This window comes from Macaca nemestrina, chromosome 15 (genome assembly GCF_043159975.1).
Source record: "Macaca nemestrina isolate mMacNem1 chromosome 15, mMacNem.hap1, whole genome shotgun sequence".
NCBI classification, from domain to species: Eukaryota; Metazoa; Chordata; class Mammalia; order Primates; family Cercopithecidae; genus Macaca; species Macaca nemestrina.
The window spans coordinates 108023862-108046543 of record NC_092139.1 but is presented as its reverse complement, the minus strand read 5'-3'; the positions used below and the strand labels follow the sequence as shown (position 1 = coordinate 108046543).

Below are 22682 nucleotides of genomic sequence, written 5' to 3'. Positions count from 1 at the left end.
CCAAATAAATGTACTTGTTAATTCTCCCAGTTTTGTGTCATTTACAAATCTGATAAACAAAAGCTTTCATTTTCATCTATGCTGAAAAATACGTAGGATGAGAATGGGCTAAATAACAAGGGCTCTCCTGGCAGGTAGGTAATTAACTCAATATTTGGCTACAGTTGCTTCAATCAGCTATAATACTGCAACAAGGAAGTTGGGCGTGGTGGCGGAAGCTGGAAGACTGCCTAGTTGCCAAGTATCTGATGTGCTCTTGCTATTGGAAATACAACAAGGAATGACACAAACAATGTTCAATGTTCTTGTCCAATGGCATTTGCTTACACTGTAAACAAGTAAAAAAGAAAACAAGATTAGGCCGGGCATGGTGGCTCATGCCTATAATCCCAGAACTTTGGGAGGCTGAGATGGGTGGATCACTTGAGGTCAGGAGTTCAAGACCCGCCTGGCCAACATGGCAAAACCCCATCCCTACTAAAAATACAAAAGTTAGCCAGGTGTGGCGGCGGGTGCCTGTAATCCCAGCTACTTGGGAGGCTGAGGCCGGAGAATCGCTTGAACCCAGGAGGTGGAGGTTGCAGTGAGCCAAGATTGTGCTACTGCACTCTAGTCTGGGTGACAGAGCAAGCCTCAACAACAAAATCCATGCAACAAGGAATAAAGACTGTCAGGTGCCCTGATGAAATCAATATACTCAATTAGCATTTCCCTGATATATAAGCCTTATCAAAAGATGAAATGAGGTTGGGCACAACTTTGGCTGAATAAGCCTGATGGTCACATCAGGGTTTTTTTTTTTTGTTCTGTTTTGTTTTTAAGTATTTACTGTAGTTCCAAACTTCATTACTTATACTAGCCAAAAATAACCGAAATAAAAGGTATATCTGATCATGGACTCAATCACTGAGTCCAGGCTATTTTGCTAGACCTAGATCTAATTCACTTTTAGAGGACAGGACCAGAAATTTCTTGCTACTTTACAAGCAAACGAACACGTGAAAAGGACTAAACTTGAGGCAGCTGGAAAATATGCCTTGAAAGAACAGAGATCAAGTACGAACTACATTTATTATGCAAGTTTGTGTTGTTGTAAACAACAGAGTAAACTTCAATGCTCTTTGTTTCTGCATTGTTGAGAAATATGAGACTGAGAAATGGGAAAGACCATGGATAGAAGAAAGTGCTGTATTAATTTAAGGTAACAATTCTCGAGGTAAAATAAAGCATTACAGTAACACAATTTTCATGCCTCAGCAATTAATGATTTTTCGTTTAATTCTCTTCCAACTCTAGAGACATAATTCTGCTTTCACCTTCATCACACTTTCATACGGTTTTAACAGGGGATACACCTCCTCTTCTAAGAATCTCTGCACCTGCCAGAGGAAAGCAAATACAAGACAAAAGAAAATATTAAGATATTAGCAGATAATACCTTTTCCAATGTCAGGTGATACCACTAAAACCTAATTTAATGAAGCTTTTACTCCACCACTAAGCTTGTTTTTTCCTTAACTGCCTATAAGGAATTTCCGCCTAGACACAGGTGATTCAACCACCATGCCCACATGCCCACCAACCTTTCCCGCAAACTGGCCCAGCCTGTGTTCTCTCAGGTGGTTTTGCCATTTCCATCCAACCTAAAAATCACCACAGCTTTCCTCCTGCTTTCCAGCCCTCTTCAAGTAATCACCAAGAGCTTAACCTCCTCTCCCTCCCTGGTCTGCATCTCTCACCACTGCCTTCACTCAAAGCTCTCATCATCTACTGCTTGGTCCGTTGCAGCAGCCTCCTTATTGGTCTCCTACCTCCAGTTCTAGTATTTTAGCCCTCAGTCCTCGCACCTACTGCTTGGTATTCTAATGACCTATTTAAAAAGTATTCACCACTAAGTTTTGAGCTCTCTGAAGATGAGAATTATCCATTCATCTTTATTTTTTGAGACAGGATCTCACTTTGTCACCCAAGCCAGAGGGCAGGGGCATGAACATGGCTCACTGCAGCCTTCACCTCCTAGGCTCAAGCTATCTTCCCGCCTCAGCCCCCTGAGTAGCTGAGACTACAGGTGCATGCCACCACACCTGGCTAACTTTTGTATTTTTTTTGTAGAGACGAGTTTTCACCATGTTGCCCAGGATGTTCTTGAACTCCTGAACTCAAGCAATTCTCCTGCCTAGGCCTCCCAAAGTACTGGGATTACTGGTGTGAGCCACTGTGCCCGGCCTATCTATTCATTTTTAAATCCCCAGAATTAAATACAGTATCTGAACACATACTGAGCACCTAGTATATACTCATGCATTTCAATTGTTAAAACACTGAGATATTTACTTTTATCCTGTCAGCCAGTAAATGCCGGAGGTTAGGATTTAACACAAATCCACCTGACAATAAAACCTAATTCTTTGTCCATTATACCACATTCTCAAGATCAAAACTCCAAAAAATCTACATAAAGAAACACTTAAGGCAGCTAGCTCAAAACAGCCATATCTTGGTCAGTTGTGGGGGCTCACGCCTGTAATCCCAGCACCACTGCACTCCAGCCTGGGTGAGAGAGAGACTGTCTCCAAAAACAAAACAAAACAGAAACCAAACCCAAATCTCTAAGTTTTAGCCAGCAACCTGCTCTGATTTCCTTCTAACTAGGCCCATTCCCAACATACCTCCTATAAAGCAAAAACATCAAAGAGAGTACCCCAGATTCTGCAGCCCAGCAGAAAAGAGGCTTCTGGGGACCGCTCCTCGGAAGCGTTCTAATGTATGCTTACCTGCTGGGAGGCACGACCAGTGAAAGAAGAAGGATCCAGTAAACGATCCAACTGGGAGTGAATGGGACTGAAGTAGGCATCAGCCTGGATACGCTCTATGAGGTCATTGTCACCCCCTTCCTGCTTGACCACAGAAGCTGCCTGCTGAGAAAGCACTCTGATTTTCTCATGGCAATCCTGGGAAGACAGTGAAGTATTGTCAGTTCTCCACTAACAGGGCATTTGAACACTTTAAAAAAGTCATGAGATACTTCACATCCATGTAGTCTACACAGCTCTACACAAAAACACCTCCAGGCTGAGGCGGTTCCTGTGTCTGTCTCTACCAGGGTCTTCGCTACTCTCTGCCCACATCTTAGGACAAGCCTGAAATGGATGCCACCCTGCTCTGGCCCTCTTCCATAAAGCCCCATGAATAATTTGCTCTTGTTTCCTGCTCACTTCCTACGGAATGTCAGACCTCATTCCTTCACTAGGAGTGGACTTTTCCTACAAGTGATTAAGTAATTCACTTTAAAAAACTCAGTTCACCACAATCACCCTCCATAGATGGCAGATTCTGGCCACTGCTCTGTACCATTACTGTGAAGGTAATGACACGAACACCTTCATCTGCTCTCCCTCATGGAGAAGAGAGCAGGACCAAACATGCACTCTCAACTTAACCAGGAACATGAGAGGTTACAAACCTGGCGGCTACCTCCAGCTTTGACCATGGCCATGATGATGTTCTCTGTGGCCATGAAAGGCAGCTCTTGCCGAATGCGCCGTTCAATTACCTATAGGAAAAGATAAAGTGAATGACCAAGAAAGCTGCCTCAAGGCTAAAGTGATAAACACAGCAGGATGTCAAACAAAATGCACAGCACAGACACTAACTACCACATTATGGAGACAGAAATGGGTTGTTTTATTCTACATGATGTTTTTTCAGTTTCCTTACTAACTCAGACTTTTGATTTTTTTTTTTTTTTTTTTTTTGAGACAGTCTCGCTCTGTCGCCCAGGCTGGAGTGCAGTGGCACAATCTCCACTCACTGCAAGCTCCGCCTCCCGGGTTCACACCATTCTCCTGCCTCAGCCTCCCCGCCCGCCACCACGCCCGGCTAATTTTTCTATTTTTAGTAGAGACGGGGTTTCACCGTGTTAGCCAGGATGGTCTCGATCTCCTGACCTGGTGATCCACCCACCTCAGCCTCCCAAAGTGCTGGGATTACAGGTGTGAGCCACCGTGCCCAGCCAGACTTTTGATTTTTAAAAAGGGAATATTAACTTAAAAAGTTGCCACATAGAAAGTGGCATGATCTTGGCTCACTGCAACTTCTACCTCCTGGGTTCAAGCAATTCTCCTGCCTCAGCCTCCTGAGTAGCTGGGATTACAGGCACACACCACCACGCCCAGCTAATTTTTGTATTTTTAGTAGAGACAGGGTTTCACCATGTTGGCCAGGCTAGTCTTGAACTCCTGACCTCAGGTGATCCGCCTGCCTCGGCCTCCCAAAGTGCTGGAATTACAGGCGTGAGCACCGCACCCGGCCTTAAATAATTCTTTTTTTTTTTTTGAGACGGAGTCTGGCTCTGTCACCCAGGCTGGAGTGCAATGGCCAGATCTCAGCTCACTGCAAGCTCCACCTCCCCGGCTTAAGCCATTCTCCTGTCTCAGCCTCCCGAGTAGCTGGGACTACAGGCACCCGCCACGTCGCCCGGCTAGTTGTTTGTATTTTTTTTAGTAGAGACGGGGTTTCACTGTGTTAGCCAGGATGGTCTCGATCTCCTGACCTCGTGATCCGCCCATCTCGGCCTCCCAAAGTGCTGGGATTACAGGCTTGAGCCACCAGGCCCGGCCTAAATAATTCTTAAAACCCCTATATGCTACATATCAGTGCTCAGCCTCAAGAGCTAAGTATAGGAGAGAAATAAACCCATCTGCCTCAAGTACTTAAAAACAGGCAAATGGAGCCATCTACTCTGCCTAGTCACACCAGAGCTGATGATTCATGCTGCGAGATAGTTTAAAGGCAATTTAAAATACTTCTTTTTCTGTTTCTATAAATGTGTCTATGAATTCCACAGAGCTAGTTCCCTAGAGCTTATGAACTGAAGGATGAGCTCGGGTGGGAAGAACGCCTATCGGATCAGAATGCAGCTCCCTCAACACACCCCAGAGCACCCTCCCTCCCACATTCTAACCCCTCCCTAATACTTTACTTTTTAATTGAAGCTTCTTACTTTGGGGTACACTACCAATCCTTCAGAAATGTTCTGCAGCGTATTCAGTATAGTATCTGCAGTAAGAAATGCCTCGGCCAAACAGATCCGTCTAGAAAACAAATAGCCATTCAGTATCTCTTTAAACAAATAATTTCAGTGAAATGCAGAGTGTGTCCCAACAAGTTGCCCTACTGACTGTACTCTCTGGATAATTTCCTTCAATCTCATGATTACCCCAATGACCTCATGACCCTCAAGTCTGTCGCCTCTAGGCCAGACCACTTGCCTAAGTGCCAGACCTTATACCTACTGAGACGTCTACCTGGTTGATCCATAGGTACCTCAATCCCCAAACTGAACTCAGCCACTGTCATTCTTCTTACTCACCATTACAAACCTGCCATTCGTCCCTCGCAGGTCCTGCCTCAGCAAATGACAGTAGCGCCCCAGTCACCAAATTCTTTATACTCACTCCGGTCAACCACCAGGGCTGGCCAGTCTGCCTTCAACTCTGGATCTATATCCTTCCTCTCCATTGACATGGCACCTGCACCAACGTGGCCTCGGACTTTTAAAGTAGCCCCTAACTTGTTCTGACGTGATCCCTGTCTCCTTAGAGCCAACTCTCCAAACTGCTGCCAGGGTCTTTTAGCAGGCAAATCAGCAGACCCCCAGGGTCACACCTTGCTAAAAAGTATTCAGTGGCTGACTTCTGAGTGAGTTCACATGACTTATCTCCAGAGATAAATCCTAGATTATGCACAGATCCCAGAAAGCTAGGTCTAACTATACATCCGTATCCACTCAAGAAATTCCAGCACAATGCAAGCAGGCGAGAGTAATGCCAGTCTGCTTTAAATGAGTATTAACACAAAACAGAAAATGATGTGCACATTGGTACCTCATCAGCAGTACAGATTATTTCAGACTCATCTCATAGCTTATCAAGATGTCATTGTGCCTAAACACCACAACTGACATCTATCTGCCTTCAGAAAAGACCCAGAAGACCTTTCGTAAACTGGCTACTATCTGTGACCATGTCCTGCCCCACCTCCTGGCACATGTTGATTTCATTCCCCAGGGCTACTCAAGTAGTAGTAACTCCCTCAAGTGTGTTTTCTCCTGCTTTGTGCCTTTATAATGCTCCCGATCTTGTCTTTAAAAGATGCATGTATTTCTTAAGTCTTAAGGCACCACCTCTACTGTGAAGCGTTCTGACTCCTCAAGCACTAATGCCTTCCTCTCTGCTCCACAGTACCCAGTACACACTCCAATTGTAACACTTATCACACTGTCTTTTCTATGTTTTTGCCTCCCTGCTAGACTCTGGGCTCCTTGGGGGTAAGGAGACTGTAGAGATGCTCAAATATGTCCTTTTACTTCTAGGTCCCTCCTTCAGACCTCCTCTCAACTTGGTGTATGTGACGTCCCTGCACCACTGACCGGTTGGCACTATCATCCAGTGTCCGTTCAAACCACTGGACAGATGCTGTCTGTAGCGGGTCCATGACAAGGGTCATCAGGTGGCGGGCAAGACTGCAGCAACGTTCTGAACGCATGGGATTCCGCTTGTATGGCATCGCACTCGAGCCTGCCCATGTGAAAAAGGACAAGATGCAAAGGCAGAGAGACTTCGGAGGATAGTGAGTAGGCAAGCATGCTGCTGAACGAGCTCTCAGCCCCCATCCACAGCCCTCCAGCCGCTCTGTGTGCTCACAGGTCTCTACACAGCACTCACCAATCTGCTCTTTTTCAAAGGGTTCCTCCATCTCCTTGAGGTTTGCCAGGAGGCGTATGTCGGTGCAAATCTGGGGGAGGCAGGGGAATAAGCATCATCCCACACTGTCAGTGTGCAGGAGAGTCTGGGAGCCGTGACTAGGCTGATGAAGGAGATGAGCTCTTAGGTGTGCTGCGGCTGAGCTGAAGACCAGCGTGTCCTCCCCAAGAGCTCCTGGAGAGTATCTTACTCAGACTCCTCTCTGTTCCTGAAGGGCTGGGATGACAAATTCAAGGAGCATGAAAACGCTTTTGTGAAACACTGCTTAAGGCATCATGGAAAGACAATCACAAGATTAATTTAGGATGGGCACGGTGCCTCACACCTGTAATCCCAGCACTTTGGGAGGCCGAGGCAGGTGGATCACCTGAGGTCAGGAGTTCAAGACCAGCCTGGCCAACATGGTGAAACCCCGCCTCTACTAAAATAAGACAGGCATGGTGGTGCATGCCTGTAATCCCAGCTACTTGGGAAGCTCGCCTGAACCTAGGGGGCAGAGGCTGCAGTGAGCTGAGATCGTACCACTGCACTCCAGCCTGGGCAACAAGAGTGAAACGCCATCTCAAAAAAAAAAAAAAGATTAATTTAATACACCACTGAAAAAGATGGATGTTTTGCAGTGCTTGGGATAACTTTAAAGAAAATGCCAAAACTAGTCTCCCCCTTAAGGGTTTCATCTACAGACCACAAATTATTAAACTAATGTATAATATTGCTTGAGAGATGGTTAAGTAAAAGTCTGAGGCTGAAACAGTCTGTCTGTGGTGCCCAGAGCTCCTGTCCCCGCCCCACAAGCTGCCACAACTCACCTTGTGTACTGACGCCCCCAAGCTAGCCAGCACAGACAGTACTTCAATATCCACTTTTCGTGTATATGTCTGCCCTGTGATGATGAAAGCTCTAGAAATAAATAGAAGAGAGACGTATGTTAAAATATTTTAAAGCCATTGCAGTGGTGCATGACTGTAGTCCCAGCTACTTAAGAGGCTAAGGGAGGAGGACTGCTTTAACTCAGGAGGTTGAGGCCAGCCTAAGCATCATTGGGAGACTCTTATAAAATAATAATAATAATTCAAAACATGCCTCTGTCAAACAAGGAAAAACACATCCTAAAGAAAAGCTTGGTCTTATTGGTATGCTAAGTTTTACTGAGCCAGTGGACCTGAGTGGTAACTTGCTCCTGAAATAAACTATTCTTCCACCCTTTTCACTAATACTCAGGACACTGGCATGACTCAAGAAGGATACATGGTGCAACATGCCCATGTCCGGCCACAGCTCAATAGAAATGCCTGGGCGAAGCATCCATGGTGGAACCTGGTGGACTCCAATGGAAATGGTCAGATTTAGCCTAACCTGTTGGGGGCCCTAAGTAAAGAAACAAAAATGGTAACAACATGAAAAAAGGTATAATCTAAAGAAACCAGAAGTAAATCATTTTCTTTTTTCCTATAGATTATACAAAAATAGAATGCAGGTCGGGCCTGGTGGCTCATGCCTACAATCCTAGCACTCTGAGAGGCTGAGGCAGGTGGATCGCTTGATCTGAGGAGTTCGAGACCAGCCTGGGCAACATGGTGAAACCCTGTCTCTACAAAAATAATACAAAAATTAGCCAGGCATGCTTGTAGTCATAGCTACTCAGGGGGCTTAGGTGGAAGGACGGCTTGAAGCTGGGAGGTGGAGGCTGCAGTGAGCCGAGATCACACTGCTGCACTCCAGCCTGGGTGACAGAGTAAGGCCCTGTCTCAAAAATAATAATAAAATAAAATAAAATCCAGAAAATATGTCAGCAAGACGATTGGGGGAAAAACAAAAAAGAATCCAGATAGTAAGAAAATAAAACCCAGGACAGAGACAGAAAAAAAAAAAAAAAAAAATGGGTAGAACAACAAAGGAAGAAAAAGGCAAAAATTATAAGGTCAAATCTAGAGGTATACTGAACACAGGACTTTCATCAACTTAACAGGGAGGTCAACGTATTCCCACTTACCTACCTCTTAAATCCCGCCTTATCTGTCACCATCTTGTCAAGCTGCTCTACCTTGGAAAGAAAAGACACATCCTTATAATAATCCAGGTGTCTAGTATGAGAATGCCCCAACCTGTCATCCTACCCAGGTCTTGCCCCCAACCCCCACAACTTCCTTCCAGTTCAAAGACCCCACCCGTCCCACAATCAATCTCTCCTATCATCCTCAAAGACAGCCTTGTCTCAGGCTCCACCACTGAGTTTCAGTGTCCTGCAGGTCACTTTCTGAATACCTTATGGTCATCTCCCTCAAAGAGCTGCAGGAAACTGGCCTGAGTGCCAGTGGTGCCCTTTACTCCCCGGAAACGCAGGTCATCCCGGACACGCTTCAAGTTCTGGAGATCCATGCAAAGATCCTGAATCCAAAGACAGCAACGTTTCCCCACTGTGGTCAGCTGTGCAGGCCTGAAAACCCAAAGAGAACACACGGAAGTCTCAGACCAACACCTTACATCATCAAGGTTTCATTGCTTCTTTTCATAACCACCATTACCCCTTGGAGGGAGAACAATTTAAGAGATGAAGTAATTGGTAAAGATAAAACAAGAGCTAAAACGTTTAACCAAATAATCGTTACGGAGATTCAATGTCATTTATAAATAGTCAAGGAGTATGAAACTAAAAGGCTATTAGCATAGTTCTTTTTTCATCAAGAGGCAATTTTTAAATTACTATTATTTCTAGACTGGGTCTTGCTCTGTTGCCCAAGCTGGAGTGCAGTGGCATGAACATAGCTGACTGCAGCCACGAACTCCTGGGCTCAAGTGATCCTTCTGCCTCAGCCTTCCATGTAGCTGGGACCACAGGCACGCAATACCACGCCTGGCTAATTTTTAAATTTTTTGTAGTGATGGGGTCTCACTTTGTTGCCCAGGCTGCTCTCAAACTCTATGTCTCAAGCAATCCCCCCGCCTCAGCCTCCCAAAGTGTTGGGATTACAGGCATGAGCCACTGTGATGCATGGCAAGAGGCAATTTATCATAAGGGCAGGAACAATGTCCCTTTTGTTCATGGCTATATCCACCGACATTGGTAAGAAATACATCAGAAAGTCGTGTAATATTTGCCAAGTATCTGATATGCTCCTGCTATTGAAAATACAATAAGGAATGACACAGACAGGATCCTTGTCCAATGGCACTTGCTTACATTGTAAACAAGTAAAAAAGAAAACAAAACAAGATTAGGCTGGGCGTAGTGGCTCATGCCTATAATCCCAGCACTTTGGGAGGCTGAGACGGGTGGATCACTTGAGGTCAGGAGTTTGAGACCAGCCTGGCCAACAGAGACAGGGTAAAACCCTGTCTCTACTACAAATACAAAAAATTAGCTGGGTGTGGTAGCAGGTGTTTGTAATTCCAGCTACTTGGGAGGCTGAGGCAGGAGAATCACTTGAACCTGAGAGGCAGAGGCTGCAATGAGCCGAGACTGTGCCACTGCACTCCAGGCTGGGCGACACAGCCAGACTCTGTCTCAAAAAAACAAATTAAAAGAAACGAGATTAATTATTGAGATTTTAAGTGCTAAAAGAATAAAAGAACAATGAAGATAATGGTGATGGCTGCTCTAGATTGGAAGTAGAGGAAAGCCTTTGTGAGGAGTCAAGACCCAGTGAGGAGTAGTCACGCGATGGAGAACCACCCCACAACATGCATAAGCAAAGGATGTGAACGTAGCAGCTAGTGGCTTTGTTTCTTGTTAAGCCTAAATCAAAGCAGGGCACCGCGGCTCAGGCCTGTAATCCCAGCACTTTGGGAGGCCAAGGAAGGCAGATCACCTGAGGTCGGGAGTTTGAGACCAGCCTGACCAACATGGAGAAACCCCGTCTCTACTAAAAATACAAAATTAGCCAGGCATAGTGGCGCATGCCTGTAATCCTAGCTACTCGGGAGGCTAAGGCAGGAGAATCACTTGAACCCAGGAGGCAGAGGTTGCGGTGAGTCAAGATTGTGCCATTGCACTCCAGCCTGGACAACAAAAGTGAAACTCCGCGTCAAAAAAAAAAAAAAAAAAAAGCCTAAATCAAGCCACTGAAGGTCGGTTTCCGAACACAAAACATAATTACGAGGCCAGCTGCTGTGTCTCACGCCTGTAATCCCAGCACTTTAGGAGGTTGAGGTGGGTGGATCACTTGAGGCCAGGAGTTTGAGACCAGCCTGGCTAACATGGCAAAACCCTGTCTCCACAAAAAATACAAAAATTGGCCAAGTGTGGTGGCGCACACCTGTAATCCCAGCTACTTGGGAGGCTGAGGTGGCAGAATCGCTTGAATCCAGGAAGTGGAGGTTGCAGTGAGCCAAGATCGCGCAACTGTACTCCAACCTAGGTGACAGAGTGAGATTCTGTCTCAAAACAAAACAAAAAAACAAAATACATAATTATGAATAAATTGTCCTAATGTCCAATTTATTTCTTTTTTGAGACAGGGTCTCACTCTGTCACCCCAGGCTGGCATGCAGTGGTATAATCACAGCTCATTGTAGCCTCAATCTCCTGGGCTCAAGCCATCTTCCCGCCCCAGCCTCCTGAGTAGCTGGAACTACAGGCACAAGCTACCACACCTGGCTAACTTTTTGTTTTTTGTTTTTTTTTTAAGAGCCATGGTCTCCCTATGTTGCCTAAGCTGGTCTCGAACTCCATGCCTCAAACTATCCCCGTCTTGGCCCCCCAAAGTGCCGAGATTACAGGCCTAAGTCACTATGCCCAGTCTAATTTCTTTCTTTTTTTTTTTTTTTGAGATGAAATCTCGCTCTGTCGCCCAGGCTGGAATGCAGTGGTGCAATCTTGGCTCACTGCAACCTCTGCCTCCCGGGTTCAAGCGATTCTCCTGCCTCAGCCTCCTGAGTAGCTGGGACTACAGGTGTCCGCCACCACACCCAGCTATTTGTGTATTTTTAGTAGAGACGGGGTTTCACCATGTTGGCCAGGCTGGTCTTGATTCCACTTTCTCATGATCCACCTGCCTCAGCCTCCCAAAGTGTTGGGATTACAGGCGTGATCCACTGCACCTGGCCGCCCAGCCTAATTTCTTTCTTTTTCACTGTCACCCAGGCTGGAGTGCAATGGCGCAATCTCGGCTCATGGCAACTTCCGCCTCCCAGGTTCAAACAGTCCTCCTGCCTCAGCCCCCCGAGTAGCTGGGCCTCTATAGGCGTGCGCCACCGCATCTGGCTACTTTTTTTTGTATTTTTAGTAGAGACAAGGTTTCACCATGTCAGCCAGGCTGGTCTTGAACTCCTGACCTCAGGTGATCCACCTGCCTTGGCCTCCCAAAGTGCTGGGATTACAGGCATGAGCCACCGTGCCCAGACCCAGCCTAATTTCTAATAGATAACCTAACCTATTCCAAATGGAATTTCTTTCCTCTTAGGCTAATAACACTGACAGCTAGGAACATCAAGGCATAACACTAGGAATGTCCACAGAAGGCACATCACAAGCTACAGTGTATCTCCAAAATTAATCTTATCGTTTTCCTTGTTAACTGCTAACAGATTACTGGTATAAGCAAAGAAAGAAGTAAATTAGCATGGACTTGTTCACAGCAGCATCATTCACAGTAGCCAAAAAGCAGAAATCCCCCAAATGTCCATCAGTTGTTGACAATTGGGTAAATGAAACATGGTACAACCACACAATGGAATGTTTTTCAGTCATAAAAAGAACTGAAGCTCTGATACAACATGGATATTGAAAACAGCAAAAGAAGCCAGAGATAAAAGGCCACATATTGTACACGATTCCATTTCTATGAAATGTGTAGAATAGGCAAATGCGTAGATACAAAAAATAGATCAGCGGCTGCCAGCGGGTGGGGAAGGGAGGCATAGGAGTGACTATCAATGGGCATGAGGTTTCTTTTTGGGATGATGAAAATACTCTGAAATTATATAGTGGTAATGATTGCATAATTCTCTAAGTATAGTAAAAACCACTGAATTGTACACTTTAAAAGGGTGAAACTCCGTCTCTACTAAAAAGTACAAAAAACTAGCCGGGCGAGGTGGCGGGCGCCTGTAGTCCCAGCTACTCAGGAGGCTGAGGCAGGAGAATGGCGGGAACCCGGGAGGCGGAGCTTGTAGTGAGCTGAGATCTGGCCACTGCACCCCAGCCTGGGCGACAGAGCGAGACTCCGTCTCAAAAAAAAAATAAATAAATAAAAAATAAAAGGGTGAATTCTGTTATGTAAATTATATCTCAATAGTTTTTTTTAATTGCATGAACTGATACACTAAGAGGATGCCTACACATCAACACTGTTTTCTGAGTTCCTAATGGCTACGAACTCTGGCAGCCAATCTCTTCCATTATGCTATCTCCAGAGGAACATTAGAATGCTTCTGTATTTGCTGAGCACTGAGGCAGGAGAGGAAGAGAGGAGCTGTATTTATTTTTTTTTTGTTGAGACGGAGTCTTGCTCTGTCGCCCAGGCTGGAGTGCTGTGGCTGGATCTCAGCTCACTGCAAGCTCCGCCTCCCGGGTTTACACCATTCTCCTGCCTCAGCCTCCCAAGTAGCTGGGACTACAGGCGCCCGCCACCTCGCCCGGCTAGTTTTTTGTATTTTTTTAGTAGAGACAGGGTTTCACTGTGTTCGCCAGGATGGTCTCGATCTCCTGACCTCATGATCCGCCCATCACGGCCTCCCAAAGTGCTGGGATTACAGGCTTGAGCCACTGCGCCCGGCCTAGGAGCTGTAACACAGAGGAAGGAGGATGTGGAGGGAAGCCACTGGCATGGAGCACTTCGTATGAACAAGCGCTTCAGGCTACTGCTACCAATAAGTATAGGCCCTGCCTTTAAGAAATACGAAGCTCAAAAGGCTTTCATAAATTATCATATCCTTGTTGCCACAGCAATACACCATCAAAACAGAAGGCAGATGCTAATATACCACTACTCAAACATCACTCAAAACCTGTCACTAGCACTCCAAAATTACACCATCGGCATTTAAAAGGGCTTTATTCAGTAATCATAAAAATACTTGCATATTTTACAAGTAAAAATGCAAAAAGTATGGCTGGGGGCAGTGGCTCACGCCTGTAATCTCATCACTTTGGGAAGCAGGGGTGGGCAGATCACTTGAGGTCAGGAGTTTGAGACCAGCCTGGCTAACATGGTGAAACCCTATCTCTCCAAACAATACAAAAATTAGCTGGGCGTGGTGGCTGGCGCCTGTAGTACCACCTACTAGGAAGGCTGAGGCGGGAGAATCATTTGAACCCAGGAGGTAGAGGTTGCAGTGAGCGTGAGCCAAAATCACACCACTGCACTCCAGCCTGGGCGACAGAGCGAGACTCCGTCTCCAAAAACAAAACAAAACAAAACTAAAAACGTAGAAAGAAATTTAATTTTCCTATTATCTCATAAACCAGAGTAATCAACATTTACATCATGGAGTACTTTCAACCAATTTTTGTGCAATTTATAAGCTGCCTTTGTTACCATAACATAAACCTAAGTGCCTTTGCACGTTAGATCTTGTAAGCATCATTTAAATGGTTGCATATTACTCCAACCTATGGATGTACGAATACTATGCCTTACTTATTCTCTTATTGTTGAACATTTCGATGTTTTTTTTTTTTTTTTTTTTTGAGACGGAGTCTTGCTCTGTCGCCCAAACTGAAATGCAGTGGTGCGATCTCAGCTCACTGCAACCTCTGCCTCCCAGGTTCAAGTGATTCTCCTGCCTCGGCCTCCTGAGTATCTGGGATTACAGGCACATGCCACCAAACCTGGCTAATGTTTATATTTTTAGTAGAGACGGGGTTTCACCATGTTGGCCAGGCTGGTGTTGAACTCCTAACCTCAAGGGATCCGCCCACCTTGATCTCCCAAAGTGGTGGGTTTACAGGCGTGAGCCACCACACCTGGCCCATTTAGATTGTTTCTAATGCTTACTATCATAAATAATATTTTTCAAGGCTCTTGATATGTTTTTCCCAATGTTTCCCAAAGGAACTGTTATATTTACTCTCTCACCAGTATGTTTTAAGGTAGATATCAGGCTCATTACCCATAAACATCCCAAATTACTTATACTTAAATCATGTTTTCAGATTCTTCACCTCAAGGTTACTGTAGAAAAGACAGAACTCAAGAAGTAGCTGAAAGCCATATGCACATAAACAAGAAGTAATCTTATCACTTACTGGAAATGTGTGAAACCTAACGTGGGTAGACTGGCTCGTTCCTTAGCAAAGTCGGCAAGCCGAGAGATCACTCTGGCAAGCTACAAGAAAGATCATGTGATAGAAAGAGGTTGAATTCAGGTTGTGTTCATTACATAATTAGGAACAAAACTTTTAGATAATTTTGTATAAAATTAGACCTGTAACTCATGAAAGGCAGCAGCCATATCTTTCCATCTTTGTATCCTAAACTGCCTGGAAGAGTTCATAGCAACCAAAATTTGAAAACTGAGTTGACTACCTAAAATGTCATGAACTATTTTAAGACCATGGCAGAAAAACAGAACAAAATCATAATCCTGACCCACATATCCCAGCAACATGCCTTTGGTTGCACTCTCTTCATTTAAAAGGCTATGCTTGGGCCCCCACAAGCAAGAAAGGATGACAGCAGCAAAAATGAAGAACTGGCCGGGTGCGGTGGCTCATGCCTGTAATCGCAGCACTTTGGGAGGCCAAGACAGGCGGATCACGAGGTCAGGAGATTGAGACCATCCTGGCTAACATGGTGAAACCCCGTCTCTACTAAAAATACAAAAAAATTAGCCAGGTGTAGTGGTGGGCGCCTGTAGTCCCAGCTACTCGGGAGGCTGAGGCAGGAGAATGGCGTGAACCCAGGAGGCGGAGCTTGCAGTGAGCTGAGATTGCACCACTGCACTCCAGCCTGGGTGACTGAGTGACACTCCGTCTCAAAAAAAAAAAAAAAAAAAAGGCTATGCTTTAAAAACCATTCACTTACAGTCAGCTGGGTGCAGTGGCTCACACCTATAATCCCAACACTTTGGAAGGCCAAGACGGGGGGATCCCTTGAGCTCAGGGTTTGAGACCAGCCTGGGCAACATGGCAAAAACCCATTTCTACAAAAAATTAACCAGGTGAGGTGGCATGCACCTGTACTCCCACCTACTTGGGAGACGGAGAAAGAATTGTCTGAGCCTGGGAGGCGGAGGCTGCAATGAGCCGTGATCACGCCACTTGACAGAATGAGACTCTGTCTCAAGAAGAAGAAGAAAGGAGAGGGAGGAAGAGAAGAAGAAAGGAGGAGGAGGAGGAAGAGAAGAAAGGACAAGGAGAAGAAACAATTAGTTCTACAGATTAAACACAGGGATGTCGTTCACCTGAAAAAATGATGCTCTATGTAAAAATTTACATTGTGATTTAGTTGTAACTGGTGCCTATCTCCTACCATAGGGAATCTATGGTTGGTAGGAAACATCTCCCAACTCCTTACCTTTGGCAAAAGCAGGTCAAGTGCATTTCTAAGAATAATCAAGTCCTACGAAAGAAAACGCAATGATCTTATATTAAGCAGCTTTGCTCAAACAATATTATTATGTAACACTTTTTGGCCAAAAAGGCTGGGTTGCTCAGCTACCAGCCTATATCACCATTACCAACCCACTAAGCATGCCAGAAAATACTAATACAAGTTGTTCTTTCCTGATTACTGTTTGAAAAGCACGTCAGCTTAACAGTACTACTGGGATCTATAAGGAACAAAACCTTTATACTTATAAAGCCCAGCATGGTGGCGCATGCCTGTACTCTCAGGACTTTGGGAGGCTGAAGCAGGTGGACCACTTGAGGCCAGGAGTTTAAGATCAGTCTGTGCAACAGAGCAAGACTGTCTCTCCAGTATTAAAAAATTTTTCAATTAAAAAAAAAATGACTGGACAATGTTTAAGTCAACAAGGTTTATGTTTTCCCAGAGGACTGCTTGAGTTTCTGAGAAGCTTCCACATGGTACATTCCATTACTTTCCTCCCCCATTTCTTTTTTTCTTTTTTTTATTTTTAAGTTGGGAGTCTTGCTCTGTCGCTCAGGCTGGAGCTCAGTGGTGCAATCTCAGCTCACTGCAAGTTCCGCCTCCCAGGTTCACGCCATTCTCCTGCCTCAACCTCCCAAGTAGCTGGGACTACAGGCACCCGCCACCACACCCGGCTAATTTTTGGTATTTTTAGTAGAGACAGGGTTTCACCGTTAGCCAGGATGGTCTCGATCACCTGACCTCGTGATCCGCCCACCTTGGCCTCCCAAAGTGCTGGGATTACAGGTGTGAGCCACTGCGCTCAGCCTTCCCGGTTTTTTCCTGCCTACAGTTGCTAACAAGGAAAGGAATGACCCAGAATATCAAGGTTTAGGAAACGTAAAGCTGCTTTTGAGGAAGGTTATCTCGAGATGTACATCTTTCAGGTAGCTCCAACACATGTCGATATGAAACAGTAATTATTGAGCCCATCCACACACTGGGTACTGTTTAAAGGATTTTCCAAGTAAGAAGACTGTTCTTCTCCCGTTACCTGACTCGCCAATTACACAAAGATGCCTTTAATTATGTTTAAGACTAAATGAAAGCATTTGGGGCAACTTAAAAATTACTGGCTTATTCCCAAATTGGACATTTATCTGGAATCTAACTTCAACCCCCATGGGTATACTCTGATTAAGAGCACAAGCTAGGTCAGGTGCGGTGGCTCACGTCTGTAATCCCAGGATTTTGGGAGGCTGAGGCAGGACGACTGTTTGAACACAGGAGTTCAAGGCCATTCTGGGCAGCATGGTGAAACACTGTCTCTATAAATATTTTAAAAATTTGCCAGGCGTGGTGGCTCATGCCTCTAATCCCAGCACTTTGAGGGGGCTGAGGCAGGTAGATCGCCTGAGGTCAAGAGTTCGAGACAAGCCTGGCCAACATAGTGAAACCCTGTCTCTACTAAAAATAAAAAAAATTAGCTGGGCGTGGTGGCAGGCGCCTGTAATCCCAGCTACTAGGGAAGCTGAGGCAGGAGAATAGCTTGAACCTGGGAGACGGAGGTTGCAGTGAGCCAAGATCGCACCATCGCACTCCAGCCTGGGCTACAAGAGCAAAACTGTCTCCAAAAAAAAAAAAAAATTGTTTTAAATTAGCCCAGTGCAGTGGCACATGCCTGTGGTCCCAGTTACTCAGGAGCCTGAGGTGGGAGAATCGCTTGAGCCCAGAAGGTCAAGACTGCAGTGAGCCATGTTCGTGTCACTGCACTCCAGCCTAGGTGACAGAAGCGAGACCCTGTCTCAAAGCATTTTTTTTTGAGACAGGGTCTTTGAAGGACTTCACAGTCCTTCAAAGGTCTTCGAAGGATTTTATAAGTCCTTTGAAGGCCGGGCGCAGTGGCTCACGCCTGTAATCCCAGCACTTTGGAAGGCCAAGGTGGGCAGATGACCTGAGGCTAGGAGTTCAAGACCAGCCTGACGAACACGGTGAAACCCCTCTCTACTAAAAAGACAAAAATTAGCCAGGCACGGTGGCGGGTGCCTGTAATCCCAGCTACCGGGGAGGTCGAGACGCGAGAATTGCTTGAACCTGGGAGGCAGAGGTTGCAGTGAGCAAGATCGCACCACTGCACTCCTGCCTGGGTGACAGAGCAAGACTCTGTCTCAAAAAAAAAAAAAAAAAAAAAAAAATTCCTTTGAAAAATTACCTCAGCCATTAAAATCCTAAGGCTTTGGCTTACATCCAGCAAACCAATGCATAAGCAGGATCTGTAGGTCTTATTTTATAGAGGTCATTTGGTGCTTACAGTTTAGATTGGAAGGACAGTAAAAGCTGAAAAAATTCCTCAGCATTTTCAACCAAGATACCTTTAAAAATAAAGATTTGGCTGGCGTGGTGGCTCACGCCTATAATCCCAGCACTTTGGGAGGCTGAGATGGGCGGATCATGAGGTCAGGAGATCGAGATCATCCTGGCTAACAGGGTGAAACCCGCCGTCTCTACTAAAAAAATACAAAAAAATTAGCCGGGCGTGGTGGTGGGTGCCTGTAGTCCCAGCTACTTGGGAGGCTGAGGCAGGAGGATGGCGTGAACCTGGGAGGTGGAGCCTGCAGTGAGCCGAGATCCCGCCACTGCACTCCAGCCTGGGCGACAGAGGGAGACTGTCTCAAAAAAAAAAAAAAAAAAAACCACAAATTTATAGTTTCACTTCCTAAACTGGACAACATCAAATAAAATTGACAAATACATTCTAGAGACTGAGTTTTAAGTATAAACAACACGGGCACCTACAGTATTGTCTCCAACATAGCAAGAAGTGGCACCAAGGTGAATAATGCCTGCAGCTTTTGGACAGCAGTGGCCAAACGTGTGCACGTGAGCCATTACATCATGTCGTAATCGTTTCTCTTCCTCAGCTGCCATCTTGAAGTCGATGTTGTCCAGGTTTGATTTCATCTCCTGGATTTGTTCATCTGTGATAGGCAAACCCAATGTCTGCAGAATAGGCAAAATAAAATAGACTCAGTGTCACAGTTATTTGAATGAAGTGACACCAAGGAAAAAAACTGATTCATGTTAGCAGCAATACCCTATCTCCCAACCCTTAAATTAAAATTTAAGGCAACCGAGTTGAAAGACCACTGGCCGGGGGTAGTGGGGTCGAGGGGTGGTGGGAGAGACCTTCTCAATGAACCATGGTAAAGTATACTCTAAGAAAGCGCCAAGAAATAAAACAACAACATAATCCTGCTCTTGACTGTTCCTTCTGCCCAAGACCTCTGCTTGGTTCACTCCCTCACACATTCTGGTCTCTGGAATCAAATGTCATCTCCTCAGAGAGGTCTTCCCTGACTTCAGTGTAAAACACCCTCTGTGTCACTCTCTATCCCTGGCCTGGTTTTATTTACAGCACTTAAAAACCACATGACATTTTTTACATATTTATTAACCTGTCATTTCCCTCTAGAATGAATACTTCTTGAGGAGCTTTGTTTTATTCATTGCTTAATCCTTAGTGCTTGGCACGGTGGTGGCCATGTCACTTAGATGGATTTACTTTGAGAAACCAAATTTAAGAATTCTGGGCCGGGCGCGGTGGCTCAAGCCTGTAATCCCAGCACTTTGGGAGGCCGAGACGGGCGGATCAGGAGGTCAGGAGATCGAGACCATCCTGGCTAACACGGTGAAACCCCGTCTCTACTAAAAAATACAAAAAACTAGCCGGGCGAGGTGGCGGGCGCCTGTAGTCCCAGCTACTCGGGAGGCTGAGGCAGGAGAATGGCGGGAACCCGGGAGGCGGAGCTTGCAGTGAGCTGAGATCCGGCCACAGCACTCCAGCCTGGGCGACAGAGCGAGACTCTGTCTCAAAAAAAAAAAAAAAAAAAAAAAAAAGAATTCTGTAAGTAGTTTTGCCAGGAAATTATGTACAGCAAATGAGTGCAACTGAAAGCAATTTCAGGAGATACTGATGAGAAAATAAACACGTCAATGTCTTACATTCATCCATCACTGGAAAAATTAGGCTGCAGAAAACAGCTGGCAGCCCACAGGCAGCTCGGAACTTGGATCCAAGGGTTGAATATAAACAGTGGTGAAACTGATTTAAACCTCACTTGAAACTTGCAAACAGTGACTCGGGGAAGGATCTTACATCTTAGACCTCTTTTATCCAAGAGAGGAGCTACTAGCCAGATATGGCTATTTAATTTAATTTGATTAATTAAAAAGTATTGGAAAATATTTATAAGTAAAAAGTCAGGCCAGGTATGGTGGCTCACATCTTTGGGAGGTCAAGGCGGGTGAATCGCTTGAGTCCAGAAGTTCTAGACCACACTGGAAAACATAGTGAGACCCGTCTCTACAAAAAAAAAAAAACAACACAAAAATTTGCCAGCCATGGTGGCGTGCACCTCTAGTTCCAGCTTGGGAGGCTGAGGTGGGAGGACAGCTTGAGCCCAGGACGCAGAGGTTGCAATGAGCCGAGATTGTGCCACTGCACTCCAGCCTGGGCAACACAGCCAGACACAGTCTCAGAAACTAAACAAAAACAAATAAAAGCAAAAAGTCAGTTTCTCAGTCACACTAGCTGCATTTCAAGTACTCGGCAGCCACATGTGGCAGCACTGCCTGGAACTTTACAGTCACAGAAGACAGGACACCTCTTGACTCCTTCCAAAGCAAAGCAGCAGAGGGCAGCATGGCCATACTGCTTCCTCCCCTGAAGCAATGTATCTTTTCAAAATTCATACTTTCCTTACTACGAATTTTCTGCATTCCTCCTAATCTCTTATTCTCTAAGTTTTTTCTTAGCTACTAAGTTATTATGCAATTTATGGTAAATGTGACCTAATAGATAATCCAAAGCTAAAATTGTATGCGTTTCAGGCAAACAGAGGAAAGAAGACATACTCAGACTCTACATTCCAACTCCAGCTTGAAGCCATTTACTAGCTTTGGCGACCCTGGCAAAGTCTTGAGTACCACTACCCTCATCTACAGAATGGAGTATCAGATGAAGTAGAAAGAGTACACGCTAGTACATCACAAATCACAACACATGATGAAGGTCTACTACTATCGCTATCTACGCCAAGAGTTTATTAACTTGATGCTCCATTCTTTCATCTGTAAAACAGGTACAGTATTTAATACCTACTCTTCACGGTTGTTTGGAGGATTAATGAGCGATCATGTGTAAAGGGTTAAGACAGTACCTGGGTCTCAGAAGGCACTATATGAATGTCTGCTATTATTGTAGTGTATAGCCCAATATTTCGGAGGGCAGTGATAAGGGGAGGGCAGGAAATCTAGAATGAAAGTTTCCTGTTTCGAGAGTTCCATTGTACGGGTCCTAGACACAAACTCAGATTGTTTCCGTGCTTAGTGTGCCGTTTGAGAGAGCATTGCCAACTTGCTCGTTGTGGCACTTTCCTCTGTAACTTGAGGAGAAACATTATCGCTCTCTGGATCACCTTCAGTTTGCTTCAACTCTTCTGGAGCTATTTCTGAAACCGCTGGGCTAAGGAGTTCTCAAACAGCCCTTAGAAAAGAAACTATAAAACCCGTTTAATAAACCCCTACCCAGAGTCTTCTCCTCAGACGCAAAGCGCAGCCCAGTGAGGCGGAAATGGTGGCCTAGAAAACACGCATTCCAGTCTTGTCACTTGTCACTAACTGCATAACTGTGGAAGACCAAGGGGCTACGTGCTCAGCTCAGGCTCTGGACTGCACCCAGGTTCAAATCCCAGTTCCGCGCCTAATAGCTGCATGGGCTAGGGCAAACAACAAGCTGTCTGGGCTTGGTGTTCTCCCCTGCAATGTAGGAAAAACACAATCAAGCCTGCAAGATCTTCATGGATTACACGAGAAAAGATGCGTGAAATAATGAGCACAACGGTACGAAACAAGCGCTCGGTGTCTGTCGTTAGCAGCGTACTCCTGCGGGGATGACCAAGGTGAATTCTCTGAAACTGCAGGCTGAATTTCTCCCAGCCGCCTCCGCGTCTCGAACCCTCTCGGACTAAGAACATGCGAGGCAACAGGTGGCGGCTCCCGGGCCACCTGCCCTTGCTTTCCTGGGGCCGCAGCTCCTCAGGACAGGGAACACCCAGCTGAAAATAGCCCGGCCGCAGCTCCGGGGTGGCTAAGCCCAGCCCGGCACAGAGCCCGGCACGTGCTGGGGCGGTCCCGTCCCTCCCGGCCCAGCCCCTCAGCCCAGGGTCCGTTACCTGCTCAGCCTCCGCCAGCCACAGCCACAGCTGCCGCCATGTCCGGAATTTATACCTGTCGCTAAACACGAAGCACATCTCCGGGCTCGCATAGCGGGAGGCAAGAGGTGAGCGGTAGCTGTCGGGCGAACCATGATCGCCTACAGCAGCCATGCCGACCCCGCGACCCCGCCAGGATAGACTGGACCCGGGAAGAGCGGAAGCGGAAACCC

At 45.8% G+C, this 22682-nt stretch overlaps 1 protein-coding gene across 2 annotated transcripts; it reads right to left on the bottom strand.

Moving 5' to 3' along the window:
* Nucleotides 1-1052: 1052 nt before the first annotated feature.
* Nucleotides 1053-22682, bottom strand: LOC105464404 (adenylosuccinate lyase). Of its 2 annotated transcripts, none has more exons than XM_011712267.3 (13): nucleotides 22471-22682; nucleotides 19034-19237; nucleotides 16223-16267; nucleotides 14953-15032; nucleotides 9030-9201; nucleotides 8762-8808; nucleotides 7574-7664; nucleotides 6726-6795; nucleotides 6431-6578; nucleotides 5003-5093; nucleotides 3464-3553; nucleotides 2775-2951; nucleotides 1053-1379 (listed from the first exon to the last, which is right to left on the bottom strand). In XM_011712267.3, the coding sequence occupies exons 1-13, from the start codon at nucleotides 22621-22623 to the stop codon at nucleotides 1293-1295; spliced, it is 1455 nt and encodes a 484-aa protein (XP_011710569.1). In that variant the 5' UTR covers nucleotides 22624-22682; the 3' UTR covers nucleotides 1053-1292. The 2 variants fall into 2 exon arrangements, with proteins under 2 accessions (XP_011710569.1, XP_070936735.1); XM_071080634.1 differs by lacking the exon at nucleotides 16223-16267 and adding an exon at nucleotides 15899-15982 and having other exon boundaries at nucleotides 22471-22673.